Source organism: Protobothrops mucrosquamatus, unplaced genomic scaffold, assembly GCF_001527695.2.
Source record: "Protobothrops mucrosquamatus isolate PMUCROS unplaced genomic scaffold, P.Mucros_1.0 scaffold449, whole genome shotgun sequence".
NCBI lineage: Eukaryota > Metazoa > Chordata > Lepidosauria > Squamata > Viperidae > Protobothrops > Protobothrops mucrosquamatus.
Genome location: NW_015386772.1, coordinates 302,026 through 314,281, shown reverse-complemented (window position 1 = coordinate 314,281; position 12,256 = coordinate 302,026). Strand labels below are relative to the sequence as shown.

General features: G+C 38.9%; 1 protein-coding gene across 1 annotated transcript in view; it reads left to right on the top strand.

The window, feature by feature from the left end:
• KIAA1257 (KIAA1257 ortholog) overlaps window positions 1-12,256 on the top strand; it is a 53,414-nt gene that overhangs the window by 15,174 nt on the left and 25,984 nt on the right. The window contains exons 6-8 of the mRNA XM_029284229.1: window positions 6,782-6,939; window positions 8,760-8,936; window positions 11,806-11,990. Coding sequence (XP_029140062.1) covers window positions 6,782-6,939; window positions 8,760-8,936; window positions 11,806-11,990 — 520 coding nt within the window. The remainder of the gene's footprint in view (window positions 1-6,781; window positions 6,940-8,759; window positions 8,937-11,805; window positions 11,991-12,256) is intronic.

Sequence of the window (12,256 nt, the reverse complement as noted above, 5' to 3'; positions counted from 1 at the left end):
TGAAAAGAGAAGTAAGAAAAATATTTGAAATTTCATCATAAAAGAAAAAAATGCAATAGAACAATAACATGGTCTCTCTTTTATGATAATAAAACTCTTTATTTGTCATGAATATTCAAATCATTATTATTCAGGTGATAAACAACAAGTTAAATAGGGAAGGCTCTTATTTTCTGACCTTTCCTCGCCACCTGCGTGAAGCTAGCTTGAAGGCTGAGCATTGACAGATGTTATTGAGCTAGCCTATAGCATCTGATTTGCACACTTATTTCCAGGAATACATATCTTGGTAGCACTCAGAATACCTGGGGTGAGGGTGGCAGGTATGGAAGATACAGAGCAGTCAGCTCTCTGTCCTCTTTTTTCTTTGGGTTCCAGCAAAGATCTTAATGGGGGTTATAACACGGATAGTGCTGCATCCCACGTGTTCCTGTGTCTCCAATTAGTAGATGACCACGTGTTTCCAAAGAACTTTGCAATACCTTTAACCTTTGCAGCCACAAAGTTCATCAGTTCTATGTTTTAATCTGAACACTTGACTACTTTTGTTATTATTGAATTTATTTTTGGTTCCTACTATAAATGAAGCCATCTATGGCCTGTTTTCTTCTATTCATGTCTATATCGTTAAATGCAGATAATGATATACAGGCACCATTTCTTTTCTGACTAAATTGCACTTGCTTTTCAAATTGTTCTGGTTCTTTTTATTTAAGAATTGAAAGGACTATTTAACTACAAGAAATTAGAGTTTGATTTCTAAAACGGGCTGAGGGTGGGAAAGAGGCTGCAGTGGAACATTGTCTACAGTTTTTTTTTTACTACCACCAAATGTATTTGGGTTTGGGCCATTTTGCCCTGATCAGATTCACTTTCTCACAACAGCTGTCCATAATGTTGCTGGCTTAAGCAGTATAACAGAACAACAGAGTTGGAAGGGACCTTGGAGGTCTTCTAGTCCAACCCCCTGCTCTGGCAGGAAACTCTATACCAGTGATGGCGAACCTTTTAGAGACTGAGTGCCCAAACTGCAACCCAAAACCCACTTATGCATCGTCGGGTGCCGGGTGGGTGTGACCCATTAGGTGGGTGTGGCCCATTGGGTGGGCATAGCTGCGGTGGTAACAGCATTCTGGGTGGGACTAAAAAGTTCAATCAATCAATTCCAACTTTGCAAGATCTTTTTTTTTCCCACGAGAAGTTGAAATTGACTGATTGATTGAACCTTTTTTTTTGTACATGGCGGCGGAGGCCTAAAGCGAAAAGGTTTTATAAAATCCAGCTGAAGGCCTAGGACTGGGGGGCGCATGCCCACAGAGAGGGCTCCGAGTGCCGCCTCTGGCACCCGTGCCATAGGTTCGCCACCACTGCTCTATATCATCTCAAACAAATTGTTGCCAGCCATCTCACTTTGCTGCATTTGTGTTTCATGGCAAATAAAAAAAATCTGGGAAAGCAGGGAGATTTAGAATGGCTTCTAGAATTATTTCTAGTCTCTTGAAAATAGCTCTGTGCTAAGTTACCTGATTGGGAAGAGAAGCAGAATGGAACTTAGAAGAGCAAGTGAAATCCTGTGTTGTGGCCTATTTTCCCCTCTCATGTGGCTGCATTGAGAGAATTTTTTTATGAGGATTTTGTCTCCTCATAACATCTAGTCAGATTAGGTCCATTTTCAACACAAGCTTCCTTTTGTCAAGTTCTCTCTCCATGCCACATTTTATCCAATTGTGGTTGGTTTTCAAAGCATTCTCCTGTTGAACGACAGATAGGCAGAGGGAGGGAGAAATCTGGGCCTCTTCATATCATTTCTTTCCAACATTCCCTTGGCTGGGAAAGAAAAGCAAGCTTGGACAGACATAAGGACAGTGAAGAAGGATGGGAGAGGACTAGGAGTGACAGGGAGGTCCCAGGGATAGGGAGGAGGGCTTAGGTAAGAATTCCTACCAGAAATAAGTGCCCTGCCCTGCATCCTGGAGCAGGTACTGCAAATATATTCTCACGTGTTTCCTTGGGATTGAAAACTGAGCTGATTTACATCTGTAGTTAATTGGCTCGGCTTTCACTGAGGTTTTCAAAGCACCACAATATTGTTAGGAGCATGCAGCATGGTGCAGTTGGACATTCATCAACTCTTGGCATAAGTTTAGCAAATGTTTATTTCACAAATAGGTTTTTTTTAACTAATAGGCTGTCCTGCAGGCTCTGCTGTGGGTTTTGCAACAGCTGCAAGACTTGGCAACATTTCCGTGAGAGAAAGAAGCATTTCATTATAATCTACAGCTCTGAGCAAGTTAGATCATACAAAGAAAAATTATAAAATAGTTCCCTGCTCCACTGCATTTCTACTGTCTATTTTGTCTATTTTGTGTCCCATAAATGCTAAAGGCTCCTATGTATGTGTTTCTTACAAAATCTAGATATAATGCGCCAGAACTAAAACCAAGAGTTGGAAGTAAATCATTCCAGCCAAAAGGCTGTCCAGCTTTTTTTTTTTTTTTTTTTTTAAAAGCTCTCCAGCCAGTGGAGAGCCCCTCCCAATAATTGGCCCCACCATAGAACTGCTTTTACCAATAAGGGCAATTTTCTTCCCCTAACATTCAATCAGAATCTGTCTTCTTTCAAATTTGAATCATTTCATGCCTTGCATTCTGGAATGTTTAAGGTCTTCTCTGTATGTCAACCTACCCTATCGTTTCAATAATAATTACTAAATATTAATTATAATAACCAATTCAATGAAGAGTACCCATCCCAAATTATACAATTTGCATCAGCAAGGTTGCACAAAATATTTAATCCTTGAAGACATGTAGAGGGCTTTTAACCAGCAGGGTCTGCCTTCTTACCTATAAATTTTTATTGCTATTTGCAAGAACTTGGGGGAAGTCACAGAAGTTACTTTCTTGAAACGGTGGCTGTAGAAAATGAATAAATACGTTTTATAAGTAAGTAAGTAAGTAAGTAAGTAAATAAATAAATAAATAAATAAAAATATTCTTTCTTGAATAAGCTTAGAAAGGGAATGGTATTCCAGTTGCTACTTTAGAGCATTTGGGGACCTGCTGGATGGCTTCCTTCCATGCATAACAAAATAATGATCACCATCCGTGAACTGAATAAATTATGTACACACATTTATATAATTTTATTTTGCAATTGTATGCAGATGCTGTTGTGATTAATAAAATGCCAAATAGTTAAAAGCATTGTTACTGACTTTGTAGCCCTTTTGTCAATACGTTTTATTCAGGTCAACAGATATCAAAAGTACAACTAAGGTCCTGGGAGGGTTATAGGATGTTTTGATGTTGAAAATTATAATTGAAAGAAAAATTAAGAACCAATAATCTTAATTAACCAGTGTATCCCCATGGGGTAGATCTTTTTAAGTTTTCAATCTTGTCATGCATTTACTTTGGCACTTTTGAGCCTCACAATGCTTTTAGCCTCTGGAACCAGTTTCGCTCCCCTAATCCAGGTGGCCCCCATTCTGCTGTTTTTTGAAAGAGCCATGAAGATCTGACTCACTACTCAGGCCTTTGATGATAGACATATGGACACACCTTGACTCTGCTAGATTTTCAGTCCAGCTGAAGGGAGCCCTACAGATGCAGAAGTGGCTGAAGCTTTTTGTTCCTGTTTCCTTCTCCATTACCACTTAATTAGAGACTTGCCCTGGCAAGGGACCAGCAGCTGTGGGATCATGCCAGTGGCCTTCCTGGTTATGGGTAGAGTGTAGAAGTCATAGGGAATGGCCATAAAGGATGGTAGGAAGAGGCTCTTCCTTGACAGTGGCTCTTGAGCCCATTGCAAGAAACTAATTTGAATAAATAACTTAGATAATCCCCTCCCTAATTCACACTAAGATAAAGTAGGAAAGGGAGAAGCACATTCATCTTTGCAAGATTCTATTACAGTACTATAGCAGTTACAATAAAAGTTCTAGATCAACTGTATATGGCACCAGTTTCTTAGTCTGACATACCTTATAAGACTGTTATGGAAACCTCTGGTTTTGCACCATGGCGGAACGGACGCAGGAAGGCAGGGCTCTGCCGTCCGTGCCTGATTTTGCCCTGCTGGGGGCCTAAAGTCGCCCCAAAGAGGCGATAAAGAGGAGGGATACCTCGTTGATCACGAAGAGATGGTGGTATTTTCATTTGATCTGAGGAAATCCCTCCAAACCGGCAGGGGAAAGACTGGCTACATTTCTGTGGCCAGCCATTAGCTGCTGACGATGGAAGAAGAAAACCACCAATTAGCACAATCATAAACAGCATGTTTGGAACTGGATGAGAATATTGATCCTTTCTTTACTATTTTACAACTGAATTTCCTGGGAAAGGCTCCCAAGAAGCTAAAAACCTCCAAATGTGAATGGAAGCGGTGTTTTAATTTTATGGGGGACAGAAATATACAATACTGAAGTAGAAGTAACATAAAGCTACAGTTTTGATAAATTTGAGAACTGAGATAATTGTTAAGATTTTCTCTTTGGAAAAAAACATATTGAGGTGAAATATAAGAAATCAATCCTTTGTCTTAAGAGTGCAAAATGAACTTTGACTGACATCTAGTGGTGGATATGTGTACAGCACTATAACTTGCTTCCTGGCTGCTTGGTGACTCCTAGCTTGGGAGAACAGCTGGCAATAAAGGAAAATATTTTGGCATACTTGTCACCCTGTCCTTGGACTATAAACACCTACCGAGCTTGGACTTTTAATCTCAAGAGTTAGTGGGAGAGAAGGAAAATTTGACTTTGGGCTATGCCTGGCTGAGAGAGACTTTTGAGCTGTTTTCAGGAAGGTTGAACATTTTGAACACTTTGAACATTGTGAATTACAGCCTTGCCTGACTGACAATTTTTGGATACCTGAGACAAAGGATCACTATAAAATATTGCTTTCAGGACTAGACCTATACTCTGGATTATAAAGGCTACACATAAAGACCAGAAAACTAGATGAAACTTTGATTTACTCTTATTGAGACTGGTGATACTAGAGAATCTCCAGGAACGATGCCTCAAGAAAAAACAAACACCTTTCAGAAGGAAATATACTCAATGCTACAACTAATTCACCAAACAATTGTTGCATATAAAGAGGACATAAAAAGAAACCATAATGAGACTAAAAACAATTTAGATAATATAAATGAGCAAATCTCCAAATTAAATCTAAACTAGAAAGCTCCCAGGCAACGACTACAAAGTATGAACAAAGAAATCAGAAATCAGAAGACGAAGCAGAGGAAATGGATTTAGAGACGGAAGAGATAAAAGGAGGGAAATATAAACAACCATATACAAACATATACAAACAAAATACTGCAAGATCTAGCCATAACAATGAAAATGCAAAAGACCCTTTACCCCTTAGGTCTGCAAAATACATCTGATGGCAAGGAAGAAGAGTTTAAAAAATAGAATGTTAAGGGAAATGTCACAACTTGGGAGACAAGGAATGAAAAGAGAAATTGAGGGAGAAGGAAACTGGGAGTTGCTTAAGGAATATAAATAGGCGGAATTCTCCCCCATATATGCCCCCTATAGCATTTATATAGCTTATAGGCATGTCTTCCTCATGCCTATAGCTATATAAATGTAATTAACATTGAGAAAATCATAACTGACAAAGGTATTTCAAATATTGATGGGAAATCAAACCTTAACAAGAACATGAAAAACAGGATATTGATTTATGAATTGATATTATTGTTATTTGTATGACATTAGTAAAATATGATGAAGATGTTTATGTTTAACTTTGAATAGACCAATGGTATCAAATATTGTAATTGTAAGGAGGGGAAAATGGAAAAAATATGGGGAAGAAAGGAGGATAAGGGAAAAAATACTGGATTGTGCAATACTGAACAGATTCATATTGAAGAAGTTAATGTCAAATATGTGAACCTAGACAACACGTTGTTTACTAAGCACTAAAGATTGTAATTTTTAAAAAACCAATAAACCATTAAAAAAAAGACTGATATAGAGCGGAGAAGAGATGAGGCTGGTATTCGCCCTTCTTTCTTCCTCTTTGTTGAATAGACCAATTTGTTGCCTACAATGTTCTTTTACTCCCTCCTCCCCCCCACCAAGGCATACTTTCCTTTGTTTTAAATATCAGGTTCCTCCAATTACAATAACATTAAACTCCCCAAAACAAAATTGAAAGGTGGCTGAAAAGATGATCCAATCCAAAGGGTCTTGTTTGCCATGATCTGCAGAGGAAGATAAGGTGGGAAATGTATGCGAATCTCTCCCTCCCTCCCTCCCTCCCTCCCTCCCTCCCTCTCTCCCTCCCTCCCTCCCTCCTCTCCCTCTCCCTCCCTCCCTTTCTCTCTGAATAAAGCCAGGTACATATTCATCTGTGGTGTCATTCATCAAACCAAAAGACTCGAGAATAGTGTGGCAGCTTATGGCAGCTCTTTCATAAGGTTGTTACGCCTCTGAGTCAAATTGAAACTTAAGATAAAATAAAATGGGAATTCTCAGGTGGGATTCTATTCTCCACAGCAACCAAAGGATCAAGCAGCCACAGAGGCATAGAATCCCATGTTTGGATGAGAGGTGATAGGCCAATTGGGGGTGTTTTGCTTTCCACAGTCAAGAAGATGGATAGATCTTAGAGGAAATTCAGAGTGCCATCTGCACTTTATCCCTTTTATTTCTACTTTTTATAAGGGGAATGGTTAATTGATTTGTTTTCCAGCAGCACCAATATAAATAGTACATAATATTTTCCTCTTTATTCCTTCCTTTCTTTTTAAGCACACTCAGTATTTCTGGGAGTATAGCGTCTTCTTTTAAAGAAAAAACCATTCAGGAGGGTAAAACGATAAAACAGAAACACCGTGCATCACTGTTAATAAAAACCAATGGGGGTAAATCGCCAATTTCTTCAGACAGAAAGGAAAGAGCGTCTATAGGTGAGTACGTCATCGAGATTCAGGCAATCCTGTACATTTTCTAGGAAGCAAATGCTACTGACGTTTTTTCTTTCCAAATGAATATATTGACGATTGCAATTTTAAATAACACAGAAATCTATTTAAGATAATAGATTTAATAAGCAATATAATAGTGAACTTTAACCAGTGTTAATGACAAATTTGTAGGTGATATGTGGAAGACAAGCAAATTAATACAGGTAGTCCTTGACTTGCGACCACAATTGAGTCTAAAATTTCTGTTGCTAAGTGAGTCAATTGTTAAATGAGTTTTGCTCCATTTTACAATCTTTCCTATTGTTAAATAAATCACTGCCGTTATTAAGTTAGTAACATGGTTATTAAGTGAATCTGGCTACCCCCATTCACTTTTGCTTGTTAGAAGTCACAAAAGGTGATCATGTGACCCTGGGGCACTGCAACCGTCGTAAATATGAGTCAGGTGCCAAGCATGTGAATTGTGATCTCATGATCTCACGGATGCAGCAGTGGTTGTAAGTGTGAAAAATGGCCATAGGCCACTTTTTTCAGTGCCGTTATAACTTCGAATGATCACTAAAATAGTTGTAAGTCAAAGACTACATATACAGTGTGTTGACAAACCAACATTTGTGACTTTACTCAGAAAAAGAGGATTGTGGGTAAATCTTCCAAAATACATATTTGGGGTCGTTAGAATTCTTTAGTTCGGTTTTCTTTCACCCGAATCTGAGCTGTGTAGAGCCATAACATTTCTCCACCCCTTTTACCTCCACCTCCGTTAGATGTACTACATGGGACTCATTCAAAAGTTTGATTCTGCTTACACCGTGTGAGATTGATCTCCTAATTCATGTGGGCTAGTGCCCTAAGTAACGCTTTTAGGGGGAAAGTGTCAGGCAAGGACATTTCCTTGGAAGTTAGTTGATGGCAGCAGTCTTTACAAAACTACTATACCAAGACAGGAGGTAGAACTGGAATGTGTAATACTTCCCAGTTCAATTTATTGACGTATTTCAGCTTTTTGAAACAGTGCTTTATTCTGGAATTGCTTACTGTTCGGTAAATAGTTGGCCTTCTGTTGCTTAATCTAATCAATGTACTGTTTGGTTGAGAGCACATTTCTGCATCCTTCAGTATGGATAGCAAATAGCTATCGGAGTTTTATGAAGTAAACTCTGTAATAATCTGTTTTTAAGCACTGAAAACAATCCAATCTGGATCAGTCACTGAAAGCAATCTTTGACAAGGTTAGATTAAGATAACATCTAAATTAAGAATGAGAAAATGAAAAATAAGTAAAACTAATGTATGGTGCTCCCATGTGTCCAGAGTTCCTTATAATTGAGCTGTAATACTTAACAATGACATTACAAGTTTTTAATTGTGTGCCATGGGTAATGGATGAATGAAGTGCTGCTCAGATTGAGAGAATTGAATTGCAGTGCAGAGAATTTAGTAAGACACATCAGGGACTTCCTGATTTCATTCTGCCTGTCCCATTTTTAGCATGCCTTCAGGGCTGGAGATATATGTATGTCCATCATGCTCTTTCCTTTCAAGATATGCAGCATTATGCAGAGCTGAGAAGTAAGACATAGTGAGGCAATGTGTCAATGAAGATTCTCAGTTATCCAGATAGAGTTGTCAGGAAATTGAATGATGGCAACTGGACTCAAACCCAAAAGAAAAGTCCAGTTGTTCATGATTCAGCTTCCAGTTAGCGATGCAATGAAATTAAAGCTAAATGTAATAATCACCTTTCTGTCTTTACAAATCAATTTTATCCAAATTATAAATTGACTTCTATAATTTTCCAGCTTTTCTTCACTCAGAAAAGAGGAGGCCATCGCAAAAAGGTAACGTTTTCAGTGCTGACAAGAAATCAAAACAGGCCGCCCAGAGGTCAGCTGGTAAAGAAGCCGCTGCCTTGGCAGCCCAGGCAAGGAAGTTTGGAATAGCGGTTTTGCAACTGGACCTCATGCCTCTTCTAGCAGGTATTCTCCCCAGAGACAGGTAACAGGGAAAATGGAAATATAATGAAGGAATATCAGGGAGGGAGATAAATACTTGCAAGATGGCGGGCATAGCATCGTGATCCAAGCCCCACTCTCCTGTATCTGTCAACGACAATCAAAGTGCCATGGCTGTGTCCATCACCTGGGCAGATTTGGAACCCTGACCCCAGAGGACGAGGATAAAGATCAAGCAGCTTTTCTGAGAGATGACTGATTGTGTGATTCCTTTTCATGATGAGATGCAAAATTTGAGTTGTGGAGGCTGCCAAGACACTTTTTTTTTTTTTTACATGAAATGGGAAAAACCAGACAGTGTGAAACAGTTTCAACAAGGCTAATGTCAAGCAGGATTTCCTTGTGGTTGTTGTGAATTAAAGTGCAAACAGCCTTGCTGGTAAATCTCATGAAATTGCTAGTCTTAAAAAAAATGTCCAGCCTTTGTGTTCATTTGCATAATATGTAAGTTTGTGTTCAACTTACATAATATTCGGGAGGGGGGAGAAGGGACTGATTCATATCACTTTATAAAAAAAACTTGGTTTTTTTTATGGCCAGGTCTTACTCAGGAAGGGCTATCTTCAGGATTGAAAAAGAGGCCAAGTGAGACCTCCATTTCTTAGTGCAAATAGGTTTGCAAATTATATAGCCTGGAGTCCAGTGACAAGTACCTAGTTGATTTTCTGCCTCAGGTGTTGCCCAGTAAAACAGTTTATTGCATCTTGAGGAAATCAATTTTCCTGAATGAAATTCACTGATGAAGTTTGTAATGTCTGCCTGTATTTTATGTCTCTCTTCCAAGTTGCTTCAAGGCTCATTGAATTCTGCTGCTGATTTGTAGACTCCCACTGCTGAAGCCCCTTACTGTATCCAAGTGAGAAGCTTGGATAAATTAAAATGCCTTTTGGAACCTGGGCTGGTGCCTGCCTATCCCCGTACCTGGAATCTGGATGTTCTGATCTCTGACTGTATAGGGATTTGGAGGCAGTACTTTGCAGCACTCTCTCCTTTTTAGAATTACTTAGTACCAAAAGAATATTATTAGACTGGTCATTACCATTTAATTTTTAGGCAATCAGTAAAACCTAGATCAGGGGTAGGCAACCTTGGCTCTTTTGTGACTCGTGGACTTCAACTCCCAGAATTCCTGAGCCAGCTATTCTGGGAGATGAAGTCCACGAGTCACAAAAGAGCCAAGGTTGCCTGCCCCTGACCTAGATGATATGGAAGCATGTTGACTAAGCTTATCTCTTGGTTGATCCAAAACCATTTTAGTGGTTTAAATTTTTTGCAACCTTCCAAGCAAACAGAATAATTTTTTGCAAGAGTCCACACTCTGTGTATCCAAGGCTCTTTCAAAATGGACAGTTCTGTACTGTATGGAATGCAATTCAACAACACATTTATTTGCCTGAACCTTTATTTTCTTGCAAGTGTTCACCATAGTAATAGCTAATCAATAAGAACTACTTGTGGACATGACCCAAACATATATGAAACCGGCATAGACGCTGCTCTCAAAATGCACCTCAGTACGGAAGCCATATTCAGTTTTTACTGCATCTATTCTAAGAGTTTAAGAGTATTTCATTCATCTTTCAATATCTCCTTTCATCTGGGCAATATAGTTTTCTTCTAAACAAAATATTTTCATAGAAATAATTACCTCCAGGTATTTGATTTAATCACCATAAAATACAAATATATCTTTTACATATACACAGCTGTTTGTTACCATTTGGCACAATATTACATGAATTCCAATTGTATTCTTGGACTACTTGCTATATTGTTGTACAGTTCTTACCTTGTTGTACAGTTCTTACCAAAGAGTATTCATCTTTGATAAGAAGATTGCTAAGAATTATTCTTAGTAGATTCCCATCTATGGTGTATATATTACTTGATTGATTCCAAAGAAAGTTTTTGACTGAAAACATTTGACTTCAATTAAGCTATTGCTTCATATGCTTTCGCACCTCCTCTTTTATTATTTCCTAGATATTGGTGCTTTCTGAGTAACTTGGACTAGATGCATCGGAATTTGCAAACGAGGCTATCATAGTTGTATCCCTTTATTTTCTGCTTCTTGGCATTACCTAAGTAGTAAAAGTGAGAGCTAGTGCAGTCCACTTATATTTTCAGCAGCAACAGGAACGTCTTGCTGCATTAGCATCAGCCCTTCGGTCAATCCTAGCAGATGGCTATACTTGTGGCTAAGCAGGGTTGGCCTTAGTTTCAGTGGTGGCGAACTTATGGCACGGGTGCCAGAGGCGGCACTCAGAGCCCGCTCTGTGGGCACGCGCGCCGTCGCCCCAGTCCTATGCCTTCAGCTATGTTTTATAAAACCTTTTCGCTTTAGGCCTCTGCCGCCGTGTGCAAAAAAAAAAAAAGGTTCAATCAGTCAATTTCAACTTCTCGTGGGAAAAAAAAAGATTTGCAAAGTTGAAATTGATTGATGAACTTTTTAGTCCCACCCAGTCTGCCGTTACCACTGCAGCCACGCCTCCCCAATGGGCCACGCCACCCAATGGGCCACACCCAGTCGGCACTCGATGATGCATAAGTGGGTTTTGGGTTGCAGTTTGGGCACTTAATCTCTAAAAGGTTCACCATCAGTGCCCTAGTTAGTAATTGGTTGGGGGAACACTTGGGAATGACAAGGTAGAAGAAGTCTGGTGGGAAAAACATCCTGGAGGCAGACAAACACAACCCATTTTAGTGTTTTTGCAAAAAAAATTGTACATGGTCTTGTCCATGAAGATAGCAAAGATCAGGCTCAACCTAACAGACTTTACATTTTTTTATCTGAACAGTTATAAATAATTCAGATCCTTCTCTCCATCTGCAGGTGAATACTATATAGCCAGTCGATGGGAAGAGAATTCCCCCAAACTTAATGAAGCATACTTAGGTTTTGCTATAGACAAACCTATTATGAGTGAAAAACACAAACATGACTTAAATCCACTGATTATTAAGATTAAGTCTGCAAAATGTCTACCAAATACTCCTGTTCCAATTGAAGAGTTGCAGGTAATTCTTTTTGGTTCTATATCGTGATAATAGAGAGTATTCTGTAGCAAAAACAATAAATTTTGAAGTGTTTTTTGTTTCTGGATTTGCAGAGTATTTATAAATAAATTTATATATAAATGTCCTGAAATGAAATGTAGGAAACTTTAATTTTTCTAATGCACAGGCACTCACTAGGCCTCCTTATAGTAATTTTCTTGTAGGGGAAACCTTGACTACGGCTTTTGTAACACAGGGACCACTGTTGAAGGTTATTTTTCATTTGA